This window comes from Scophthalmus maximus, chromosome 3, assembly GCF_022379125.1.
Source record: "Scophthalmus maximus strain ysfricsl-2021 chromosome 3, ASM2237912v1, whole genome shotgun sequence".
Taxonomy (NCBI): domain Eukaryota; kingdom Metazoa; phylum Chordata; class Actinopteri; order Pleuronectiformes; family Scophthalmidae; genus Scophthalmus; species Scophthalmus maximus.
In genome coordinates, this window is record NC_061517.1 from 23327034 (window position 1) to 23348387 (window position 21354).

The 21354-nt window shown below is 45.2% G+C and overlaps 2 protein-coding genes across 6 annotated transcripts in view; both read right to left on the minus strand.

The window, feature by feature from the left end:
• Nucleotides 1-1553: 1553 nt before the first annotated feature.
• Nucleotides 1554-8148, minus strand: ap3m2 (adaptor related protein complex 3 subunit mu 2). Of its 2 annotated transcripts, XM_035640581.2 has the most exons (10): nucleotides 8025-8121; nucleotides 7172-7244; nucleotides 6565-6849; nucleotides 6292-6463; nucleotides 5614-5751; nucleotides 5349-5434; nucleotides 4819-4952; nucleotides 4420-4627; nucleotides 4114-4258; nucleotides 1554-3397 (listed from the first exon to the last, which is right to left on the minus strand). In XM_035640581.2, exons 3-10 carry the CDS (start codon nucleotides 6835-6837, stop codon nucleotides 3297-3299), a joined length of 1257 nt encoding a protein of 418 aa, XP_035496474.1. In that variant the 5' UTR covers nucleotides 6838-6849; nucleotides 7172-7244; nucleotides 8025-8121; the 3' UTR covers nucleotides 1554-3296. The 2 variants fall into 2 exon arrangements, with proteins under 2 accessions (XP_035496474.1, XP_035496473.1); XM_035640580.2 differs by lacking the exon at nucleotides 7172-7244 and having other exon boundaries at nucleotides 8025-8148.
• A 1733-nt stretch (nucleotides 8149-9881) lies between these two features.
• The window catches only part of kat6a (K(lysine) acetyltransferase 6A), a 35325-nt gene continuing 23852 nt past the window's right edge, over nucleotides 9882-21354 (minus strand). For 3 of the 4 annotated variants that reach the window (XM_035639134.2, XM_047330776.1, XM_047330775.1), the window contains exons 11-17: nucleotides 21019-21180; nucleotides 20250-20343; nucleotides 19867-20098; nucleotides 17539-17722; nucleotides 16735-17439; nucleotides 16238-16499; nucleotides 9882-15581 (exon numbers count right to left, since the gene is read on the minus strand). In XM_035639134.2, the coding sequence (XP_035495027.2) occupies nucleotides 12190-15581; nucleotides 16238-16499; nucleotides 16735-17439; nucleotides 17539-17722; nucleotides 19867-20098; nucleotides 20250-20343; nucleotides 21019-21180 (5031 nt within the window). In that variant the 3' untranslated portion in view covers nucleotides 9882-12189. The remainder of the gene's footprint in view (nucleotides 15582-16237; nucleotides 16500-16734; nucleotides 17440-17538; nucleotides 17723-19866; nucleotides 20099-20249; nucleotides 20344-21018; nucleotides 21181-21354) is intronic. The other variant, XM_047330777.1, reaches the window with a different exon arrangement.

The following is a 21354-nucleotide window of genomic DNA, read 5'->3' on the forward strand; positions in this document are numbered from 1 at the left end:
AACTATTTTTTTTTTTTAAATAACAAGAACAGCTTTTACTTGAGAGATAAAAACAAAAACAAAAACTTTTTCACGTCAGAAAATACTCAAAAAGGAAGGAGGGGGGGGGGAAGTTTGAACTTAATGACATAACTCTTGAAGCTGCTCTGTCTGGTGTCGATGGTGCTGGAGGAGAGAGAGAGAGAGAGAGAGAGAGAGAGAGAGAGACCTTAAGGGAAGGGTTAAAGTCATCAGTAAGTCATGGAGTGGAGTCCTGCCAGCTGGAGCAAAGGAGGGGGGGGGGGGGGGGTGACGTCACACAGGCAGAGGATGTAGGGGTTAAACTGGTGATGCTGAAATTGAAGTTGCACCGCTGAGGTCATGAGATGACCTGAAAATGTGTTTGGTTGGTGAAATCCATCACTTCGCCTGGAACCCCCGACGTCAAAGGGTGGCATTTAAAAAAAAAAAAAGGCTGGCGTCATGAGTGGGTTTTAAACCGCATGCTGTGACGTCACGATGGGGGGGGGGGGGGGGGCAGTGGCCCCGGACAACTTTTTTTTTTTTTCCCATCACAACCAAAGATCTGTCCTATGATCCAAAGGAAATCCTCTGCTGAGTTACAGAACTGCCGGACTGTGGTGGCGGAGAGGATGGAGAAAACACATGGCTCGGTTCGCAGTGACTGTGTATGTTACACAAACACCTGACTAAGTAAAGAAACGGTGATGGTAATTTTTGACCTACCTATGATCAAAAATCAGACTTGAAAAAAGAATAACAAAATGCACCACGTCCCCCACTGATTGGCCACAACAATTCTAGACACTGGTTTTAATGTTATGGCTGATCAGTGTCTATCTAACAAAAGCTATGATGGGCACTCCATATATCATATAATGGTGAGTGAGTTTCTCGGAAAAGCCGACTTGGATGATATGATCCCAAAATGAAAGGATCGGAGTACTCTGCAGTCGTCTTCTTTCCAAGTCGGTCCCCAGAGTTTTATTCAATTTAAATTCCACTGACCCGAAAAACTATTTTGTCAGACATCAGCCATCAATCCAAACTACTGCATATTAACATTTCTTTAAGTAATTATTGGCAAATCTATTTGGATTCATATAATCCCAGATTCTGGTTCATTTGAGTTCTGTACCCTCTACACTTTACTGTATATAAAGTTAAACATAGTCAGACTGAAACAGAAACAATTTCTGTGGTTTCCACAGTTCCCATAATTATTTCACAATACAAAACATTTTGTATTGGTGTACGAGATCAAAAATTATCAGGTGTGTGTGTGTGTGGGCATAGTGTTATTCTAACTGAGGTTTAAAATCCTACTGTGCATCTATCTATGATTCTTTTTTTAAACATGAACATGAATGCATTAGTATTATGGAAGCCTTATATTCTTACAGAAATACATATGAAAATGGCTTTAATGAATGTTCATGGAAGAGTAGCTTCGTTTTCTGTTGAAACACCGAAACCTGACATGATTAGAAGTAATCGTTACCGAAGGACCTTATGCCTTGTTTCACTTCCACTTGACAGTATAATGCACCCAGTTATAACACATCAAATCTTTATTTTTACACGAGTATAACACTTCACTGGAGGCTGTTAAACAAAAACACAGATAAAATTGCCCAACACACAAAATGCAAGCCTTCAACATCTCTTGTGATTTACCTGATCATTGTACCATCCCACAGTTGAACATGTTTTTATTTGGTGTTGTTCACGCCACTTTCTGTTCACAGTCGTGAACTAGCTCTATGCCAGTGACCTAAAAGACATGAATATGACGGTGGGCTGATTCCAGCAGAGACCCGCTGGTATGTATATTTATCACGCTGACTCCAGTGGTGGTTTATCCAGATTATCCCAGTTACCATGGGGTTATTCATTATGTTAGGTTTACACAATCTCTATAAAAAGAGATTATGACGCAAACTATACATTTCTTCTGGCCGTAAGGGTTGTGGTACACTGAGAAAAATACATTTTTAAATAAAAAGTGTTGAGCAGCAGGAATCTTTTTTTTTTTTTAATGTTTCTTTATGTTGAAAACAAAAACTGCTGTTTGGCCATAATATGGTTAAAAAACAAGCTTTTCAGAGCTTAATGATAGAATGCAGGGAAACACTGTAAACACAAAAATATCACTTAAGCAAATCCTTATTGTTGTTTAATAAATAATAATTAAAGTTGAATAAAACAGGTGAACCATGCACCTGGAACCTGATATTCTCCTGGAAACTGCCACAGTAATAAACGGATTGAGCAGCTTCAGATTCACTTGCGTTAAAAAAATGAAATGTTAGTAACAGCAGAGGTGAAAGTGCATCGTTACGGATGGCTCCAGTGTCACATTCTCACAAATCGGTGTGCCGGCTCCAGTGCTGCACACAAAAATCATCCAATCGTCGCAACGAGGAGAGGAGGGAATCAACGGGACAAACATAAAAACTGATGAATGCTGGGGAATGAATGAGAAGGGATAGAAACATTTTTGTAATTTTCACTTGCAGTTCACAATGGGAAGGCTTTTGGGACACAGATTATCATTTTTAGCAGATATATTCTATCAAATTTGGGGGAAAAAAGGGATTAATTTGACCTTTTTGTAGAAGCTTTCACCTGCCACTTCTGATTTGCAACAAAAGCTTTGAGCTGTTACAGCACATCCACCCAATCAACAGACACCAGTTTGATTAATATTATGCTACTGCAGGACAAAGATATTGTTCCATCTCGCAGGGGTCGTTACATTGTGAAATTCTGAATTTCAGTCACACCACGTACAGTAAGTCACACTATCACAATTTAAGTTTGAGGAGCCATGTTTTGATTTACTATTGGTCCAAAAATCCAATATCTGTAGTTTGCAGTGTAAATAATAATCACCGGCACACATATATCCAGACAAACATGACGGACAATGAAACACTGTGGAAAAAGTGGAGGACGGTTCAAAGCTGAAACAGTACAGCATCAGACTGTTGAGTTTGAAATGTATGTCTGAAATTGATGAGTAATATACATTGGGAATAGCTGGGTTTGACCTGGGTTCAGCTTGGATAGAGATAGAAATGTTTTGGTTTTAACCAGTTTTCTGGACATTTGATGATATTAATTCAACAGAAGTTTCTACGTGAAATGGCCCATTTTTCAACTGCTACAAGGAGCCTCCAGTTTGAGTAGGTAAATCCCAAAATGCACATACACAGGGAATGTCCCGACTCCCCCATCACATCGCCCTCTCAGTCTTGTTGTGGTTTGGTCCGGTAATCACAGAGTGGCGGTCTTTATGTCCGAACCTGGAACTTGCCCGCCTTCGTCATGTACTTGATGCCTTTAAAAGGTTTATATTTCTCACCGTACATGTCCAGTCGATTCACCTTCAGCCCTGTTGAAGGACACGATTGCCATTAATTTATCAATACTCCAATACACGTCATAACCGGTCTGGCATGAATTTATTGATGGCATGTTTGTGTGCGGCTCAAGGTGGGGATACTGATGAATTCATAGACCTTACAGAGAGATCTGACTCCGCTACAACAACTCCAACCGACATGTTATTCTTGCATCCATATGAGAAAAGTTCAGAAAAGCAGTTGTTAGTTTACCTCAAAGGCCAAAGGTTAATTTACTTATATCATAAAAAATCATCACATGTTTTAATGTTGTGGCTAATCGGTGTATGTAAATATGTTAACACTCCAGTAGAGAACATCCAAGAATCTGCTTGCGGAGAACGAGAGGGGAGGTTTATTTATTGTATTTGGCACCATCTAGTGGCCACGTGTCACTACGCTCACAGGACGAGACAGTCAGGTGATAGTCAGCTGAGCGACTATGAAAACCTCTCTCATGTGTGGGGGTTGATGTTGAATTACTCTGTGCTGTTCAGAATTGAAGATAAAGACATTCATTATTTAATCAAAATGTGTAATAGTAAATATGTAAGATAATCAATAAAATGTTAAATAATTCATCAAATGTGTAGCGAGAATTTGAACAGTGACAAACTATTCTTTACAAGAAATTAAGAATTCATAGAGACGTGACCGTGACTGCATGAGATTAAGTTGTTTTACGTGTGTGTGTGTGTGTGTGTACCTGAGATGGCCATCTGCTGGATCTTGAGTTGGATGTTGATGGTGGGGTTCTCATCAGGTTTGGAGGCACCGGCCTGCAGGCTCATGGTACCTTTCAGACTGGGAAGCTTCTGTGGGTTGATCTTACCCACGTCCCATGTCAACATCTGGACAAAAAAGATGATACGTATGAGATCACTGACACTTAATAAAAAGTCATTCCTCACTGCACAGAGCTGCAGCTTCTATGTAACAAACCTGACCTCTTACTTTTAGCACTCACCTACATTTAGCAGTATGAACACACTTGGACACAATTTGTACATACCTTTGTGACTGGGTCGAAGGTGTACGTGCCCTGGGAGGGGTTGAGGTTGGCGTTGAGGACGCCCCGGGGAAGCTGGCTGCTGACTAGAACCGACTCCACCGCCTTTCCCATGGTCTGTTTGGGGCCCAGGGTTAAGTCAAAACGTCCCTGGGAGCTTCCCTCTCGGAAGCTGATGTTGTGCTTGACGTACACTGGGATTGCCACCAGGCTGAAGAAGATGCAGGCCAACAGAAAATGCTAATGTTTAGTGGCGCTTGTATTCTAATATAAGTGGCCTGCATGAAACTACTGGATAAATAACACAAGGATAATATACTGAATTAGGGTGTTTCAGTTCTATGTGCCTTTGCCATAATGTGTGCCATAATGCACAACTGGAAAACAGAATAAAACACTGACTTCTGAGAGCTGACGTGATAGGAGAGCAACCGGAAGTTTCCATCCGGGGGGATGAAGGAGAGGATCCGCTCAGCTTCCCAGCGTTTGAACCGAACGCACGGGTGGAAGCTGACATCATCCAGCAGCCGAGGATTCTGGGAGAAAGAGACACAAGACCGTTGGGTGTCAGCTAAAACAAACAAAATACATTTACCTGTATTTCCAGTTCAAACAAAACCTTGAGCAGAGGGTAAAACTCTTTTTCATCTTAGTCTTAAACATACGTAATATATGATACTGTATATGTACGCATATGTCAAACTTCTGATGTTCCCATAAAACTTGAAGCACTTGCTTTAATAACTGACAAAAGCAAAGACTTAACTGAGGCAGAGCAGCACAGCAACAGCTTGGCCTCTAGGTCTTTGTGTCTTTGTTTGTATATAAACGTTCTCATGGTCTACATTACTCTAAGAGTGTAAATCCACCGAAAGATTGAGCTTGTTGAAAATCCAAGAGAGTGGTTGAAAAAAAATAATTTGTGAACTCACCATAAATGACAGGGTGAGGTCAGGCATGCCCGTCAATTTAACACAGGCGTCAATAACTCCCTGAATTTCTGCTGTAATAGTGGAGCCTGGGGAGAAAACAGAAAAGTATAACATTACATTACTAACAAATTTGACCAAAAGTCATTCTGAACACAGACATTGTTCTTGTTGGGAGTAAGATGCTATGAGCTCATATTTTAAAGCAGATGTTCCATAAATATCAGTGTAATCTGTGACTGACTGTGTGATCAGTGCAGAGTCATGCCTGATTTATCAATGATAGCGTCAATCTCCTCAACCACATCAAAATAGGCTTCGTTGTTGGTGTATTTGACCCCGGTGCGTCGCCATGGCACCACGGACAGCTGGCCTGTGGGGAGCTGTTCACCCACATTGGTGCTGCCTGGAAAACACACATTGGAAACAATGTGAACCAATACGCACATTCACAGAGGTCTCATGTTGCAGAGTGTTTCATGCTATAACTCCAGATGATGACCGACACCGATTCTGTACACTTTCAATACGATGTATTCATTCTCTGACTCCCTTAACGATCCTTGTGCAGCACATTAACAGCACTCGTTGTAAAACTAAGAACCTTAAATCATATTTTGTCCACTGAGTGATATCCCCATTAACACAGGTCCTTAAGAAAGTCAGATGGAAGATTGTAAATTTGACACTTCAACACCATAACAACAGGTATTATTAATCTTCAGCTATGGGCGACTGCAGTGTTCATGGATCGTCTGAGGCTTTAAAAACAAATAACCTGCAAAGGAACCACGCCAACATATTGTGAAACAGTGCATCTCCTATCTGCATTTTGACTTGACATATTATTATGAACAGCTAGTGGTCCTCTAACGGTTAGAGTGTCTGATTCATTTAGAATTTTACAGGCACTAGGGACAGTGGTCAACGTGTAAATGGATTGTACCTGTGATGGTGTTGACCATTGTGCGGAGGATGGTGGGTGGCTTAATGAGCTCTTTGAGGATGTTGGACTCTGTGGCCAGCGGGAAACCGTTGTCCAGCATCTCCTCCAGTAGTTCGTAGACCACGACCACATTGTCCTTGATGGCAGCCTCTGTGCACACTCCAAAATAGTCCTAAGATCACACACAACAGGCAGAATATGGGTATTTCAAGTCAGACCTGGGTCATTGCACTGAAGCAAAAGTGGACTGGAAAAACACAAGCCAGCAAGAACCTGGAATGTGTCGACGACTCTGTGCAGGAACTCGATGACGAAGAGCGGCGGCACCTCACTCTGGATGACCGCTACAAAGTAGATGCGATGCCTGAGCACACTGATCAGGTAGTGGTGCGGCGTGGGGATCACCGGCGGGACGTTCTCCGGCTCCGTGGCACGCTCCTGTGCCTCGAAGAAGTAGTCACACACCGAGCGGCTGACCACGCTCTTCCAGTGCTTCTCCAGGAAAATGTCCCCCGAGGCGTTGACCAGGAACAGGCTGTGGATCATGTTGGCTGGAGGCTGAGAGGCAAAACGATATTAAAAGAGAAAATTAGAGCATCGGAAGAGACATTTTAATACGTTGTTGGTAGAATTCAGGTGGAGTTCGCTGGTTTATACTTCATTTATGTCTCTGAGAAGTGATGCAATACAATTAAATCCACATAATACAAAATATTGTGTTTGGTTGTGAACTATGAATAAGATGTATTCAAGTGTAGCCTGAAAACGAAAAAGCTCAGCCATCATTCAATCACATAATCTCATTTTATTTATTTACACAAATTGCTTGTTGTCCTGTAAATAATAATTCAATTATTCAAGAGTAAATGTATTTACTCACTCTTTATTTATGTGTGGTACATCTGTAGAGAGAAATGGATGTTCGACAGAAGTCCGACACCTAGACTCTCAAACTTTTAATCAATGTCGGGACAAAACACAGGTTCTTACTTCAGTAGCAGATAAAATGTTTGGTGTTCGTCTATCTCATTGTGTTAAGGAGCAAAGTATATTTTACACCATCTACTTACATTATTTTTTTTTTATATTATTTATAAGTTAGGGTTAGGGTCGGAGTGCACAAACTTTATCACTGCAACGAGTCAATTAGTGGCTCGTAAACGCATCACAACGGGTCAATTACTGGCTTGTAAACGCATCACAACGGGTCAACGGACGGTAAATTTGCACTTTTGTTAACGGAGTCTGGTGAACCGCTCGCTCCAGACAAAGCACACAGCAGCTAGCTTAACAAGGTGTGATTTTATTTTTAACCTAGTATAAAATATATATGTCTTCTTGAGTAAAACTTACGGTGGCTAAGGAAATACGACACTGGGATATTCATTAAACATGCGGCACGGATATCGAGTTCGGGGCGGACGCAGTGCCAGAACAAAAAAAAGAACCCGGACACCGTGCAGCTACATGTAATAATAATAAATACAAAAAACAGCGTTGGAAGATTTAAAACCAAGTAAGTTGGTATGTGTCGCGCAGAGGTTGAAGGCCTCCATCTCCACACGAGATGCTCCACCAGTCCCTCCTCCTCCTCCTCCTGCCTCGGTCCCATGACAGAGGAAAAGCCCCGTCACCCGGTGCAGAGGATGGACATACATTACAATAACCGTGCTGTTTACACTGAAAATGTCACATCTGCCACTCGAGTCGTTCATAAATTGCAGCTGACTCACCGAAGACAATTGTTGTTTTTTTTAACGTTTTCGTCTCGTCCTCCACCTTTTTTTCCCCCCACCCAAGTGAAATACTAAGCTACTGTCGTCGCTTCCCGTTTCGTGAAGCAGATCCTGATGCGAGGAAATCTAGAGGACTACAGCAAACCAATCACAAGCCGAGGCCATAGAATCCCGCCTACTCAATGGAGTGATAGGTCAACAATACGGAAGCTGGTCGGCTCGTGGCACGGCTGTGATTGGACCGCCGGGGGAAGAGCTACGTAAACACCAGTTAAAGCTGCCCTGTGATTGGCTTTAAGATGGAGCTGGTCTGACATTTTGTTTCAGTATCAGATTTCATCTTGTGGAGTTCGTCTCCATTCAAACTTTACTGAGGCAATGTGGTATTTATTTTTTTTCAAAAGTCAAAGAGAAAATAAATACTTTAATATGAAATAAATGTATTGTAATGGCAAAATGTAATGTTCATAAATGTAAATTCACCAGTATAAAACCTTACCTTGCAGTTTTCCTCCATGAGGTTAAACATTATTTAAATTTAGGTCAATTGGAGACTCTAAATTGACCATAGGTGTGAATGTGCGTGTGAATGGCTGTTTGGCCCTGCAATAATGTTAGATATTCTTCCCTAATCTCCATCCTCTATTATTTGTGAAATAGACAAAGATAAAAACCAAGTCAGATATAAAGTGATCTATTATTTGTAAGAGACGTAAGTGTGGATATAGCATGATGGCGATGCTGATTCATGTAGTCTGCCTCTTCCCTGTCCCGCTTTGTGGGACAACACTTTTTTTTTTACCAAGGACCTGTAAACTGTCTGTCAACCAGGCAATTACGATGATACAAACCTCTTTGGGATCTCCCTTATTCAGCAGGACAAAATAAATGATAAGTCATTTTTGTATAAAATGGGAACAGGCCAGTTACTGGTGATTGTGATACACATGGCAACCAAACAAACACATTCAGCTTGTTGGTTACGAGGCATTCACAAACTGCACTGACCTCAGCAGCTTTATCAAACATTGAGCTTTTGTAGGTCCGACAAAGGGGACTCCCCTTTGAAAGTGAGACCCAGTTAATCACAACCCAGCAAAATTCATGAGGAGAAGTGGGTGTATTTGAATTTTGTTGAAGATGGGAGTAGGTGAGGAGGTAAGACCTTTGTTTTCACGTCAAGTCTTTTTAACATGACACGCTCACGTCCTACAGGGACACCCAGTGGTCGTAAGTGGTCATAGCAATCCCACAAGTGACTGAACTACAGGGTAAAATTTATCATTTTCATCACAAAGTTAGTCAAACTATAATGAAGCTTCAATGAAATCTGCCCCTTTCCACCGATCTATTGATTCCCCGAGTCCTTCATGTTCAAGGCTCAAGTGTCAGTAGTAAATGGGAAGACCTGCACAATAGCTGGATGCTGAACTAAATGCAACTAAACTAAATGCAACAGGAGCACTCTTCATATGCAACTTCTTGCAGTCTACTTTAATCTCAACTTGAATGTGGAAAATAGTATTTAAATACCCTGACAACCCATTTTCTCAGCTGGATTCTTAATACGAGACACTATTCTTGTCAAAGTTGGATCAGTTTTGCCGTCTTGTCTGGTGTATGTGCAAAACTCCTTTCTTGTACATAAAAAATTTTTTTTAAAGCAATTCCAAAATCAATCTATTCCGTTTATAGAGGAGGGCTGACCCTTTTAGAAAATGAACACGACACCGAGCATAATTAAGCAATATATTTTGAAGCACATCTTGAAGGAATGGACTGTTGACGGCTGCTACTACAATTTAATTTTAAGTGAATTTGACAAAATTATATAAGGCTCAAGGGAAACACGAATGGCTCAACATAATTTATTTTCATTTTTATGTTAAAATGTACAGATTTCTTTGAAAGTACTTGCTAAGAAAGAAAAACAAAAAAAAAACAAATAAATGGAAATACATACAGGGACAGAGTAGAGAGTTGAGCCCGCTGGGCACAAATCAACCTTCATTCTGTGCCCAGCTGCCACTGCTCTCCTTATTTTTGCGCCATCTCTTAGCATACAACGCAACATGTACAATTACAAAGAATACAAAAAGGGAAGCGATATAAACAGACAGAAATATACTGAGCTCATTTTTACATGCCTCTTAAATGTAAGGAAGTCATCCTATACACACACAAGTAAAAAAAGAAAGAAAAAAAGAATGCCAAGTGACCTTTAGATATTTGTAGTCCTTTTTGTTTAAAATAGCATTAATATACTACACAAAGATAGAAAAACTCTAGAGATGAGATGGAATGGAGAGGTTAAAGGCATCTTAAAGTCACTAAAAGTGAGTTGTAATTTTTTTACATTTTGAATTTCTTAGTAATCGTTACCCAAGAGGCGAGCTAAAAAATATGTATTGTTTTTTTTTTCCTGAAACAGAAGTGAAAAAAATGACAGTACCAATATCAATGTCAGAATTTTCTTTTATATTATAGAAAAAACACTTTCTCTACAATAGGTTTTCTAAAGTCAAAAAGAGTCAGCTTGTGTCATAAAAGAAAGCTGCCCAGTCTGATAAAATTCAGAAAGAAAAGAAAACAAAAAAACGTAACTACAGAACAGAACAATACACGCAAATTACGTATGCAATGTCAGGTCTGTAAGAAAAAATGAAAACTCCTCCTTTGACTTTGAATACTGGTACATGGAGCAACAAGGTCAACTGTCTGCCCCCCCCCCCGCCATCCAGCCACCGTTGCCAGCAGGACCACCAACACTTACTCACCTCTGACCCTGCTTTAATGTGTAGAGTGCCTGTATGTGACCATGCACTAGATCAGGCATTGAGGCACACCTCGATCAAGGCATACTGTCTTACTGCCACATTTCTAGCCAATGGGAGCGCAGAATTTTGCAAAAACAGTTTTAACAGAATACACCTTTCAAAAGCAGACTCCTCGACCTCTGAGTGTCACTAACACTTGAGGAAGTCGGCTATAGTTTTTATTTAAAGCGGTTAAGTGGGAATCCCACAGTTTTTTCTGCATTTCCTAGACAGCTGAAAAAAAAAAAAAGAAACGGAAAAAGAAAAGGGTCTGGCGTACACCATCTGTCAGTGCAGTGTGGAATAGCTGAATGCTTCCTGAGCCAGCCACCAATTGGCGTCAGCTAGCCTGCATGTGTAAGTGTGTTTGTGTGCGTGTGCTGGATATTGGGAAGTACCAGAATATTTACATCTCAGCGTTTTCAGAGAGGGGGCAAACTGGAAAATAATGCTACTCGTTTCATTTATGGACATAAAAGAAGTCAGTAACTCGCTCGTCTCTTCGGTGTCTTTGCCGTGTTTTGGTACAACACCACTGTCCATTCCAGGAAGACAGGGACTCACGAAAACAGCTTGACACCTCAAACAACGAAGGCCCCGCTCTTATGCTTTTTGTGGAACTAGGTGAAAAGCTGTCTGACCAGGTGGCCACAGAGATGTTTGGGTACTTCTGAGAGAGCACGAGGCCGCATCACCATTCCAGAATCCCGCACATATAAAGACCAAAGCATATAAGAAGTCGGACTGCACATGAGTATTTAAAAAAAAAACAATCAACAAAAACAGCAACAAAAATAAGATTCAACATCATGTTTAACAAAACAAGTGTCCGCCCACTATGTTCCACTGTCTCTTTTTTCAAGGTAAGGCTTCCTATATCAATTAAAAGATTGTGTGCATGGTTGAATATATTCAGTTTCTCATTCGCAGTCTGACAAAGCCAGCTGCTCCCGTGTCGTCTCTCTTTGCGCATCTTCCTCATCGTTCCTGTTCTCCCCTGCTCTCCCCCTGTACATCACGAGGGGGATGAGACTCCTGTGTCTGTGTGAAACCGCATCGGCAGGCCGTGAAGGCCTGACCGGTCGTGGTCCGTGTACACACCTCGAGCCTGAATCCTACCGACTTGCTCCCATACACAGCCAGCTGGGAGGGGGAACGAGCCCAAATAAAAGGGGACAAAATGTCAACATAGATAAACAGGAAGCCCAAAGACCCTTTCTGTTTCTCTCACCTGCACTCCCTGGTGCCTGCCGAGGCACTGGAGAGGGTGGACAGGAGTAATGGACATTTAGAGAACAGCGAGTGTCAGCTCTGGCCTATTGTCTCCTCTTTCAGTTCCCGTATGCTCATCTGCTCATGTACGGTGACTGTTTTGGGACACCGGCATAGCTGTGATGGGAGGGGCCGGTGTACATCATGTTGCTGTGGTGATTGGGCTGCATAGGCTGCTGTGGGTAACCCTGCCCTCCCATCATGCCCATCTGCATCTGCATGGGGTACTGAGCTGGCTGGTTCATGTAAGGGGGATTGCCGTGATAACCACTGTTCATCATGGGCTGGGGCATTCGGTAGCCTGCCGACATGGCATTGAGGGGTGTCATGTTCATGGAATTGTATGGGGCCGGCGTGGGCATGAGGTTTGGCATCATACCGCGCTGCACGGCCAAGGTGCGGGGCGTGCCCTGCATTGCCACGGCCCCAGAGCTACGGCCATAGAGCTGCTGCTGGTGAGGGGCAGGGGCCAGCTGCTGAGTGGCTTTGGACCGGATGGAAATGTGACTTTTGACTGCCATCTGGCCCTGTAGCCTCTGAGTGTGTGGCGTGGGTCCCTGGCCAATGTTGATTGTGGGCATGTTGCACTGTAGCTGCAGGGAGCCTAGATTCATGGAGCCAGAGCTAAGGTTAGGAGGTGGGGTCATCGTGGGCTGGCCCTGAGTGTGGGGTGAAGGAGCCAGCCCAGGATTGGAGAGAGAAACACTGGTGGCGTAGGAGGTGACGGCGGCTGAGTGCGAGTAGGGCATGGCATGGGGGTCCATGATGGTGTTGGTGAGCTGCTGGAGTTTCGCAAGGCTGAATGTTGCAGAGGGCTGCGGGTAGCCCCCTGTGCCAAAGTCCTGACCCATGCGCTCATAGAGGGTACGGCCCCCTCCTCCGCCGCCACTCTCTGGGATCTCCATGATCATGGGTGTGGAGGCAAAGCCATTTCCCATGCTACACTGGGACAAGGCTTGCTGTTGTTGTTGTTGTTGTTGTTGTTGTTGTTGTTGTTGCTGCTGCTGCTGCTGTGGTGCTGAGGGTGGCGGCTGAGGGGGGGCTTGTTGCTGCGGAACCTTTTTTTGAGACTGCTGTTGCTGCTGCTGCTGCTGGTTGGTGCTTGGAGGCCTTTCAATCACACCACAGCTCTGAGGAGATTTAATGCCACAGCTGGGGGTGTTGGACGGTGGTCGAGGTGGTGGGGGCTGGGGCACACCGCTGCCTACGTTACTGACACCCGGTCCACTGTTAGGCCCTGGTCCTGTCTGCTGAATGAGGCCACAGCTGCCCATCGCCAGCTGGGATCCTCCAGTAGTCGTGGACGATGTGAGGCTGGGGGTCGGTACGAAGGAGCAGCTGTTTGACTGGGAGGAGGCGGACGGTGTGGCCGAGCTGGAAGAAGAGGAGGCTGATGACGAGGAAGCTGTGGAAGCGCCTGCAACTACTGCAGCTGACATACCCCCTCCGTTGCCCCCATTCCCTGTTCCGTTGCCTCCTCCGCCCATGGTAGAGTCATAGCTGCTGGGGTTGTCGTAGTTTTCGGTGGTGCTCTCTATGCTGCCCAGGTCACTGAAGCCGCTATCCACCACCTGCTGCGAGTGGTCCGACACAGACGGCACGTCCATCATTGGCGACGTCTCCATGTTCTGCTGGGATGGGGCCGACAGAGAGCTGGGATGCTCCGGTGTGATTTGGGTGTACCCCGCTCCGGTACCTCCACCATTGCCTCCTGCTCCGGGAGGGCCAGGCGTCCCTCCCCTCTGGCCTGCTGGTGTAGTGTCCATGATTCCTGAGGGCAGCCCCGGACTGTTCACCGAGCGCACAGACTGGCTGGGTAGGGGCAGTACTGGAGGATTTGGGAGGGGGCTGCTGTGCTGGGAGGCCCCACACTCCTCTACTAAGGCCAGGGCCTCCTCCTCTGTCTCCCCCGTGTGGCTGTAACTCTGCAGGGTGCGGCAGGCAACCAGGGTCTCCTCACAGTCCTGGTAAGTGCCGTGGTGCGGCTGGGGTTCCGTCTCTTCGTCCTGGGCTTCCCCCTGTGTCAGGGACTGAACGGCCTGCATCGTCTCCAGGTCCAGCTCATTGGAGTGGTGATGGGGGTGGTGTGGGTGATGGTGGCCCAGCTCCTCTTTGAAGTCAGAGTGCTGGTGAGGGTGGGAGTGTGGATGTGCGTGCTGGGGCTCCATCAACAGCGTGACGTCCTTGTCGTCCGGGTGCAGAGGCTGGAGCTCCATGGGATCGGAGGGAACAGACATGGCCGTAACCGTTTCCACTGCGGCGGCTGCTGCAGCAGACTCCTCCTGCTCCCTGCGCCGCCGCTCCTCCTGCTGCGGATCAGCCGAGGGGGGCCGACACTTGGTCTCCTGCACCTCTTCCTCAGCCTCCTCCTCCTCCTCGTCTTCCTCCTCTTGCTTGCTGACATAGTCCCGGGCCACGCTGTTCTCCATGTCTAAAAAAGCCTCTCCACCTTGGGGTTCTTCTTTGACCGGAGGAGAGCTTGCCAGGGAGGCAGGCTCCTCCTCCTCATCTTCATCATCATCGTCCTCTTCAGAGTCCTGACCTTTTCTCTTTTTACTGCTGTTGTTGCTGCCGCTGCTCTTTTCCTCCAAGTGTCCGTCACCTTCGTCGTCTGCATCGTGGTCTTCACTGCGCCTGCTTCCTGAACCTGGTGTGACTGCTGTTCGCCTGTTGATACTACCTCCACCACTGCCCATGCTGCCACAGTCCTCTTCTTCCCTCTCGTCAAAGTCCTCGTCTTCTTCCCTGTCGCCCATATCTGTGTCCTGAGGCCGGGACTGTGGGGCCCGGGGCCCTGATGTGGAAGAGGAAGAAGGGGACAGCAGGGGATGGGATGGTGGACGGCTGGGTTTGTCCTCCTCCCAGGCTATTTCAGTCTCCTCCTCCTCCTCCTCTTCCTCCTCTGGCTCAGAGGTGGGAGGTGGTTTGGGGGCAGGCTGTGGTGGCTGGCAGAGGGCACGGTTCTTGGGCGGTCTCCCTCGTCTCTTGGGCACCTTCAGCTCAACAGGTTTCGGGAGATAGTCGTCTTCTTCATCTGAGTCTTTCCGTTTGTTGTCTCTGTCAGTGCTTGTTCTGCAGACTCGCTTGCTGTTACGATCGTCTGACTGGAGCAGCTGAGGATCTCTGTCCAGCTGCTGCTCCAATAGCCTTTGTCTTTCCTGCTCCTGCCTCTCTGCCTCCTCCTGGGCCCGCTGCAGGTACCAGCTGCGGGGCTTGCGGCCGGGCTTCATTTTGATTTTGGGCGGTGGAAGGTCCCCACCTAAGGCATGGCTATCTGCTGCAGCTCTCTGGCCGGGCCCACTGCCAGGTGGTTTACCAGGTCCCCGTTTCTTCCAGTGCAATGGTTTGCGGCTCTTTCCCTTGGGCCAGCCTTTCTTCTTTTTGACTGGGACTTCAGAGTTGGCTTCTAGTGTCTGTGATGGAGTCGCTGGCAGAGCAGGCACAGGCTTCAGCACAGGCGTTAGTTCTGACAGGAGATAAGAAGATAAGCCAGTGTTAGATAAAGCTGTGCAAACTACCTGTGCAATAATCATTAAATCAGGCAAGTCATTCGATGACAACTCAGAGTTCAGAACTTTTCTCACTTCATTTCGTGGAGTTGCTCAAACACATTCATTGGCCTTGCAAAATCCTGTCAATTAACTTAAAATACTACTTTTGCCCACAGAGCTTAATTTATAGGGCTCGCCAATTGTTTATTTTTCACTGAAAAGGAGTTGAAACATAATCAACAGCCATTTTTCATATCTAAAAATGATCTGCATAGAAAAATGAGTGAGACATTTGTCCCTTTTTTGAAAAACAAAAAAGTTTTATCTTAATTTGCCTGGATACTATTTTACGTTTAGGTGCTAAAAACATTTAAGAATGATACTCATTTTTTTTAAAATATTTGAAGTTGAGAATTTTGTACTGTATGTTACATGATGCTGTGGCTTGGAGCCCAGTATAACTTTCCCCTTGGGAAAATAACGTTTATCCCACCGTAATGGCAAATCTTTCTAATTTTTCAATTTTAAAATTATTTTTGGTTACATAAATCCAATTTTAGTTTTTACTAAAAAAAACATGACCTGGGAGGACCTAGGTATGGAATGACTCATCAAAACCCTGTCTGCTCACCGTCTTCCTCTGAATCTGAGAGGTTGGAGGGTCGGCCTCTTTTGGGTGCAGGGTCTGACAACCTCATAGCAGAGCGGGCTGGGGGGTAACGGCGCAGCGGGTGACCTAGCGGCGTCTCCTCCTCCAACCTTGGCATAGGCCTCTCGGAGTCAGAGTCTACAAAGGGCTCGTCCAACACCTCTGTGGTCTCAGAAATGGTCTCCGTAACCACGCTGCTGTGAGGGTGGCTGCGCTGGCGAAAGCGACGTTTCCTCAGGGGCTTCTAGGTCGAAACGGGGTAGAAAATTAGATGTGCCTTTGAAAGACATACTGAGATCAAGAAGATTAGAGCAGATTTTATTGGTTGGGCATAAATCCTATGCCAAAAACAACAGAATGAACATCTATTCAGGTTTCAGATTTTAGTCTGAAGGATGAGGAATCAGTTATTCTTTTTTGAAACATTCATTTTGAGATTTTTACTGTATCAATAAATATAAACACAGATTCATTCCTACCTTGCATTTGAGCCCCATGGCAGGTTTGGTGAGGATGGGTGGGGAGCATGCCCTCATGTCGTCATCATCTTCGTCATCGTCATCATCGTCCTCTTCTTCACTGCTTTCACTGAAGCAGCTCTTCCTGATGGGCGGAGAATCATTTAACCTGGACACCACAGGGAGCGGTGCCAACCCCTCTCCATGCCCCTCAGTCAGTCTGGGCTTTGGGCCTCTCTTTTTCCTTGGGGGCCGCCCTCTTCTTGTGGGGGTTATGGAGGGGTGCCTGGCCATGTCCAGTGAGTGAAAGGTGGTGGACTCTTGTCTGTTCAGGGAGAAAAGGGAAGGGGGGCTGCTGGAAGAGCCTGTGGTTTTTCCTCCCTGTGTTCTCTCCTCATCTTCATCATCCTCATCCGCCATGAGCCGGATCTTAGGAGGCCGTCCCACCCGCGCGCTGTCCTTCACCTTGCCCCAAGGCCAGTTTTTGGGTGGGCGCCCCCGTGGTCTGCGTTCTCCATTTGTTGGGGGAGGGGGTCTTGGAGGTTCTTGGACAGGGGGTGGACAGCGGACGGGAGGGGCAGCTGGCGAGCTTTGGCTAAGGGGAAACCCCAAGAAGCTCTTCCTTTCCTCTTCCCCGTCGTCGTCCTCGTCGTCGTCCTCCTCCTCCCTCTTCTTACACTGGCGCATGTGCCAGGACATTGGAGGGAGCTTGTGACTTGGTTTGATCTATTTACAGATAAAGTGAAATAAAGTAAATAAGAAATCTATAACAATAGGTGGATCAACCTGTAATCGCCATTTAAAGCATATCGCCTTTGCAGTTACCTCCTTGTGGTTGTCTTTCTCTGGTTCTTCATCCTCCTCCTCGTCATCATCGGAGACCACGGTGTTGGTTACAATGACGGGCGTCCAGCGGAGACACTCTGGGTCGACATCCAGCTGCCGCGGCCGGGCCTTGAGTCGAGTCATGTGACTACTCACCAGCTTGTCCCTTCGCAAAAGGACGAGCCTGACAAAGTCCAGAGAACAAGCGCATTAGAACCGTGTGTGCATGGTTTACTACATACAAGTGAAGATAAATCTCATGAAAGTGTGTGCATCTGCACCAATGTGTTAATGTCAGCTGGAAGTATTGTGTGCATGCAGTTTTGGTTCGTAAGTTGACATACACTGGCGGAATTTGTAACTTGACCCATTCTTTGACGAAAACATGATAGTGATCAGGCAAAACACATTTCTTTCAGTTTTAATGTGATCTAACTAGACTCTTAAGGGGGCAGTTAGCTAAAGCGTGTTTTATCTCTTTGTTGGTTTTGTGATTTTTCTGCTCTGGCCGGGCCGCAACCAGCGACCTACAGTATGGGTGTTCAATGCACTAACCACTAGGACAAATGCGCAGGTGTTGACGAGCGATGTTAACAAATTGCATTTTCTATTTGTTGAAAACCCAGATTTTTTTTCAGTGAACACACAAAAGCGACAGCTAACGGCCGGTGAGGAGATATTCGCTGATTTTTACAAAACCTGTATTGCTTTAGAAACGCTTACTGTCTAGGGTTGAACAATTAATTGTTTTCAAATCAAAATCGTGATTTAGAATACGTCATAATGCAGCGCATCTGACCAAGGATTTACACTTTGCTGGCACATTGTCAGTGGCAACGTTGGACAATTTAGTCCCGAAGAAAAGCTGCAATTCGGTGATACAGGAGTATTTCGGGTTTGAGCCGACAGGTGTGCAACAATAGAAGGTATTGTGCAAAGCATTCAGTGGCTACATCCCGAGGCAACACCACCAACCCGTATCAGCGCTTGAAAAGCCTACGGTGCCACGGGCAGCTACATGATGAGGCCAACAAATCAGTGAAAGTAGTGACGCCCCGTCTGGCAAACACAGTACCACACGAGAGTCGTTTGCGACTGTTACTCCGTGTGAAAATGTCTAACATAGGCTCCGTGAGAACTCCACACACATCAGCGTGTGTGTGTGTGTGTGTGTGTGTGTGTGTGTGTGTGTGTGTGTGTGTGTGTATAATTATAATCGCAAATCGCAGTATTTGTCAGAAAAATCTCAATAAGATATTTACCCCAAATCGTTTGGCCCAATTCCTGCCCCTTTAAGGCGTCACAGAATTGCAAAATAATTTAACAAAATGTTGGTGCAGTTTTTGTGGCTTTTTTTCCTGTCAACCTGACCATGGAGCCCATTTTTGTTCAAGTACCTACTTACTGCCCTGTATTTCAGCTGAAGCTCCTTGTGGATTTTTGACAGTGGATTTGTGCCATATAATACGGTCCATGATAATACTGGTATAACTTTTTAGGTGACAAAAAACAGTGTGATATCGCAATATCAATGATATAGCGACGCAATGACGTATGGCGCATTGGAGTTCCCTAGCACGAATGCGCTCAACAACGACACAAGCTCAAAGATGTCTGAAAACGAGAGCAGCATGTCATCCCGGGCAGCGACAGCACACAAAGACCACATGTCTGACAGGACGGGACCACTTGCCAGGCCCAGGAGGTTTTTATTCATCTGCCAGGACCTCCCTGTCTATGTCACGCATCAACGTAACGCCTGGGTTTTGATACGAGCTAGCTACATTTTGACTGAAGGTGTGTTTGGATTGCTGCTGGTGGTTTACATTTTGAACTTAAAATGGTGGTAAATCTTAGGAGGTGATAATATTGTGCAGTAGCCCTTCAATTTATTTGCACTAATAAATGCTGCTGCCTGTACGCTGCAATCACAAATAAAATGTTGTTCAGAACTTTTGTCTTTATCGTCATAAATATCGTTATCACAAATTTCCCTGAATTACCGTGATATCATTTTTAGGCTATATCGCCCATCCCCAGTTCCTACACGCTTTCTATTTCAAAGTTCCATACTTCTCCAGAAGGATTTCTCCACTTCTCTTTTGGGGACTTGTTTCCAACCATATTTGACAAATTTCAAATGTCATAGCAGAGGGTCTGAATACTAATGTCAATGTGAAATTTGAGTTTCTCCTTTTCAATAATCTGAAAGAAATTCCAGCCACGGTGGACTACAGTGTCAATCACAGGAGTGTCTTCAACCCATTAATGGGTCTGTATAATGAGATATGTCTCTGAATGAATGCTGGGTCCTGGGCCGGCTCTGACCTGTCTCCTCGCTGCTCCAGCATGTTGAGGCTGTGCAGGGTGGTGGTGATGTCCTGTGGGCAGATCCCCGTCAGTTTGCTAAGCTGCCGTATGGTGATCTGCCGGTCGCGGACCTCGTGGAGACATTCCAGCACGACACTGCGCCAGTAGGCCATGTAGGACAACCGACCTAGGTCCGACAAAGGCTTCTCTGGCGATCCAGGCTGGCCCTCCTGCTTTGACAGTAAGTAGCCTGCGGGAGGGAAGAATAAAACCAAGAACACCATTAGATGTTTCAGATATACAAAGATATATGTCTATTTTTGAATGGATCAATTTTGTCTATCAAAAGACATTTTTCTCGGCTATTGGCATTGTTTCTAGGTTTTGTTTAAGGCACTCACTGAAGTCGATGAGAAAGCGTCCGTAGCCCCTGCGCTGGTACTGTGGAAGAATCATGATGCATGATACGTTGTATTTCTGTTGACAGTGCTTCTCCTGGAAAAGAGGGAGAGACAGAGACACATCCCACCGTCAGGAAAAAGATCATGAAACCACAAAACAGAGCAGCGTGGGTGTACATGAGAGATGGCTCTCTGTATGCTCACTGACGGCTGTATCTAGGCAGTGTGGCGGCATGTTAATTGGAGCACCTGCGACTGCAAACTCCAGAGAGCATCAACTGAGCTCAGAGAACCTAGTGTTTATCTCAGACGCTTAGGTATGTTAATAGAAATGTGCCTGTGTGGAGTGATGCCAATGCATTTTAAATACGCTTGTAAACACATTTCTCTTTCCACTTTGGTTCGTTTAGTTGTTTCGGTTAAGTTAGTGCAGGGTGATTATAATTTAGATCTACTGTGTATATATTCCTTGAAAACAGAGAAAGAAAAGCTGGGTGGCTGTGGCTCAGGAGGTAGAGACAGTTGCCCACTAACCAGAAGGTTGACGGTTCAATCCCCACTTCCTCAGTATGCAGGCTCTTGCGTCAGTGTATGAATGTGAATGTGAGTTGTACTGTAAACCATTTTCAGTGGTTAATATGACTACAAAAGTTTTATATAATTATAGCCAACACAAAAAAAAAAAAATCAAAATTTCTAACTGAACGTAACTTTGCTGTGGGAAGAAGGGCCCGGCACAGGAATGATGTTAGGAGCATCGCAGGCATACCTTTGAGAAGTAGCCGACGAGGTGACACCCTTTGTTGTCGTTCTGGGTCAGGACGTAGAAAAGGAAGGGCTCCACGTCGTAGTATAGGGTCTTGTGGTCCAGGAACAGCTTGGCCAGCAGACACAGGTTCTGACAGTAGATTGTGCTCACATTCCCATCAACCTGTTATGGGGATTAGTGAAGAAACATTAGAGCAACAGCGGCAGAAAGTTTCCTAAATGATTTTTGTTCAGGCACAGGAACAGTCCAAATGTACGTCTTCAATCTGCTGTTAGAGAGCCGAGGAGCAGAAGCGAAAGTGAATGGAATAGAAGTTAGTGTCAAGCAATGATCTCA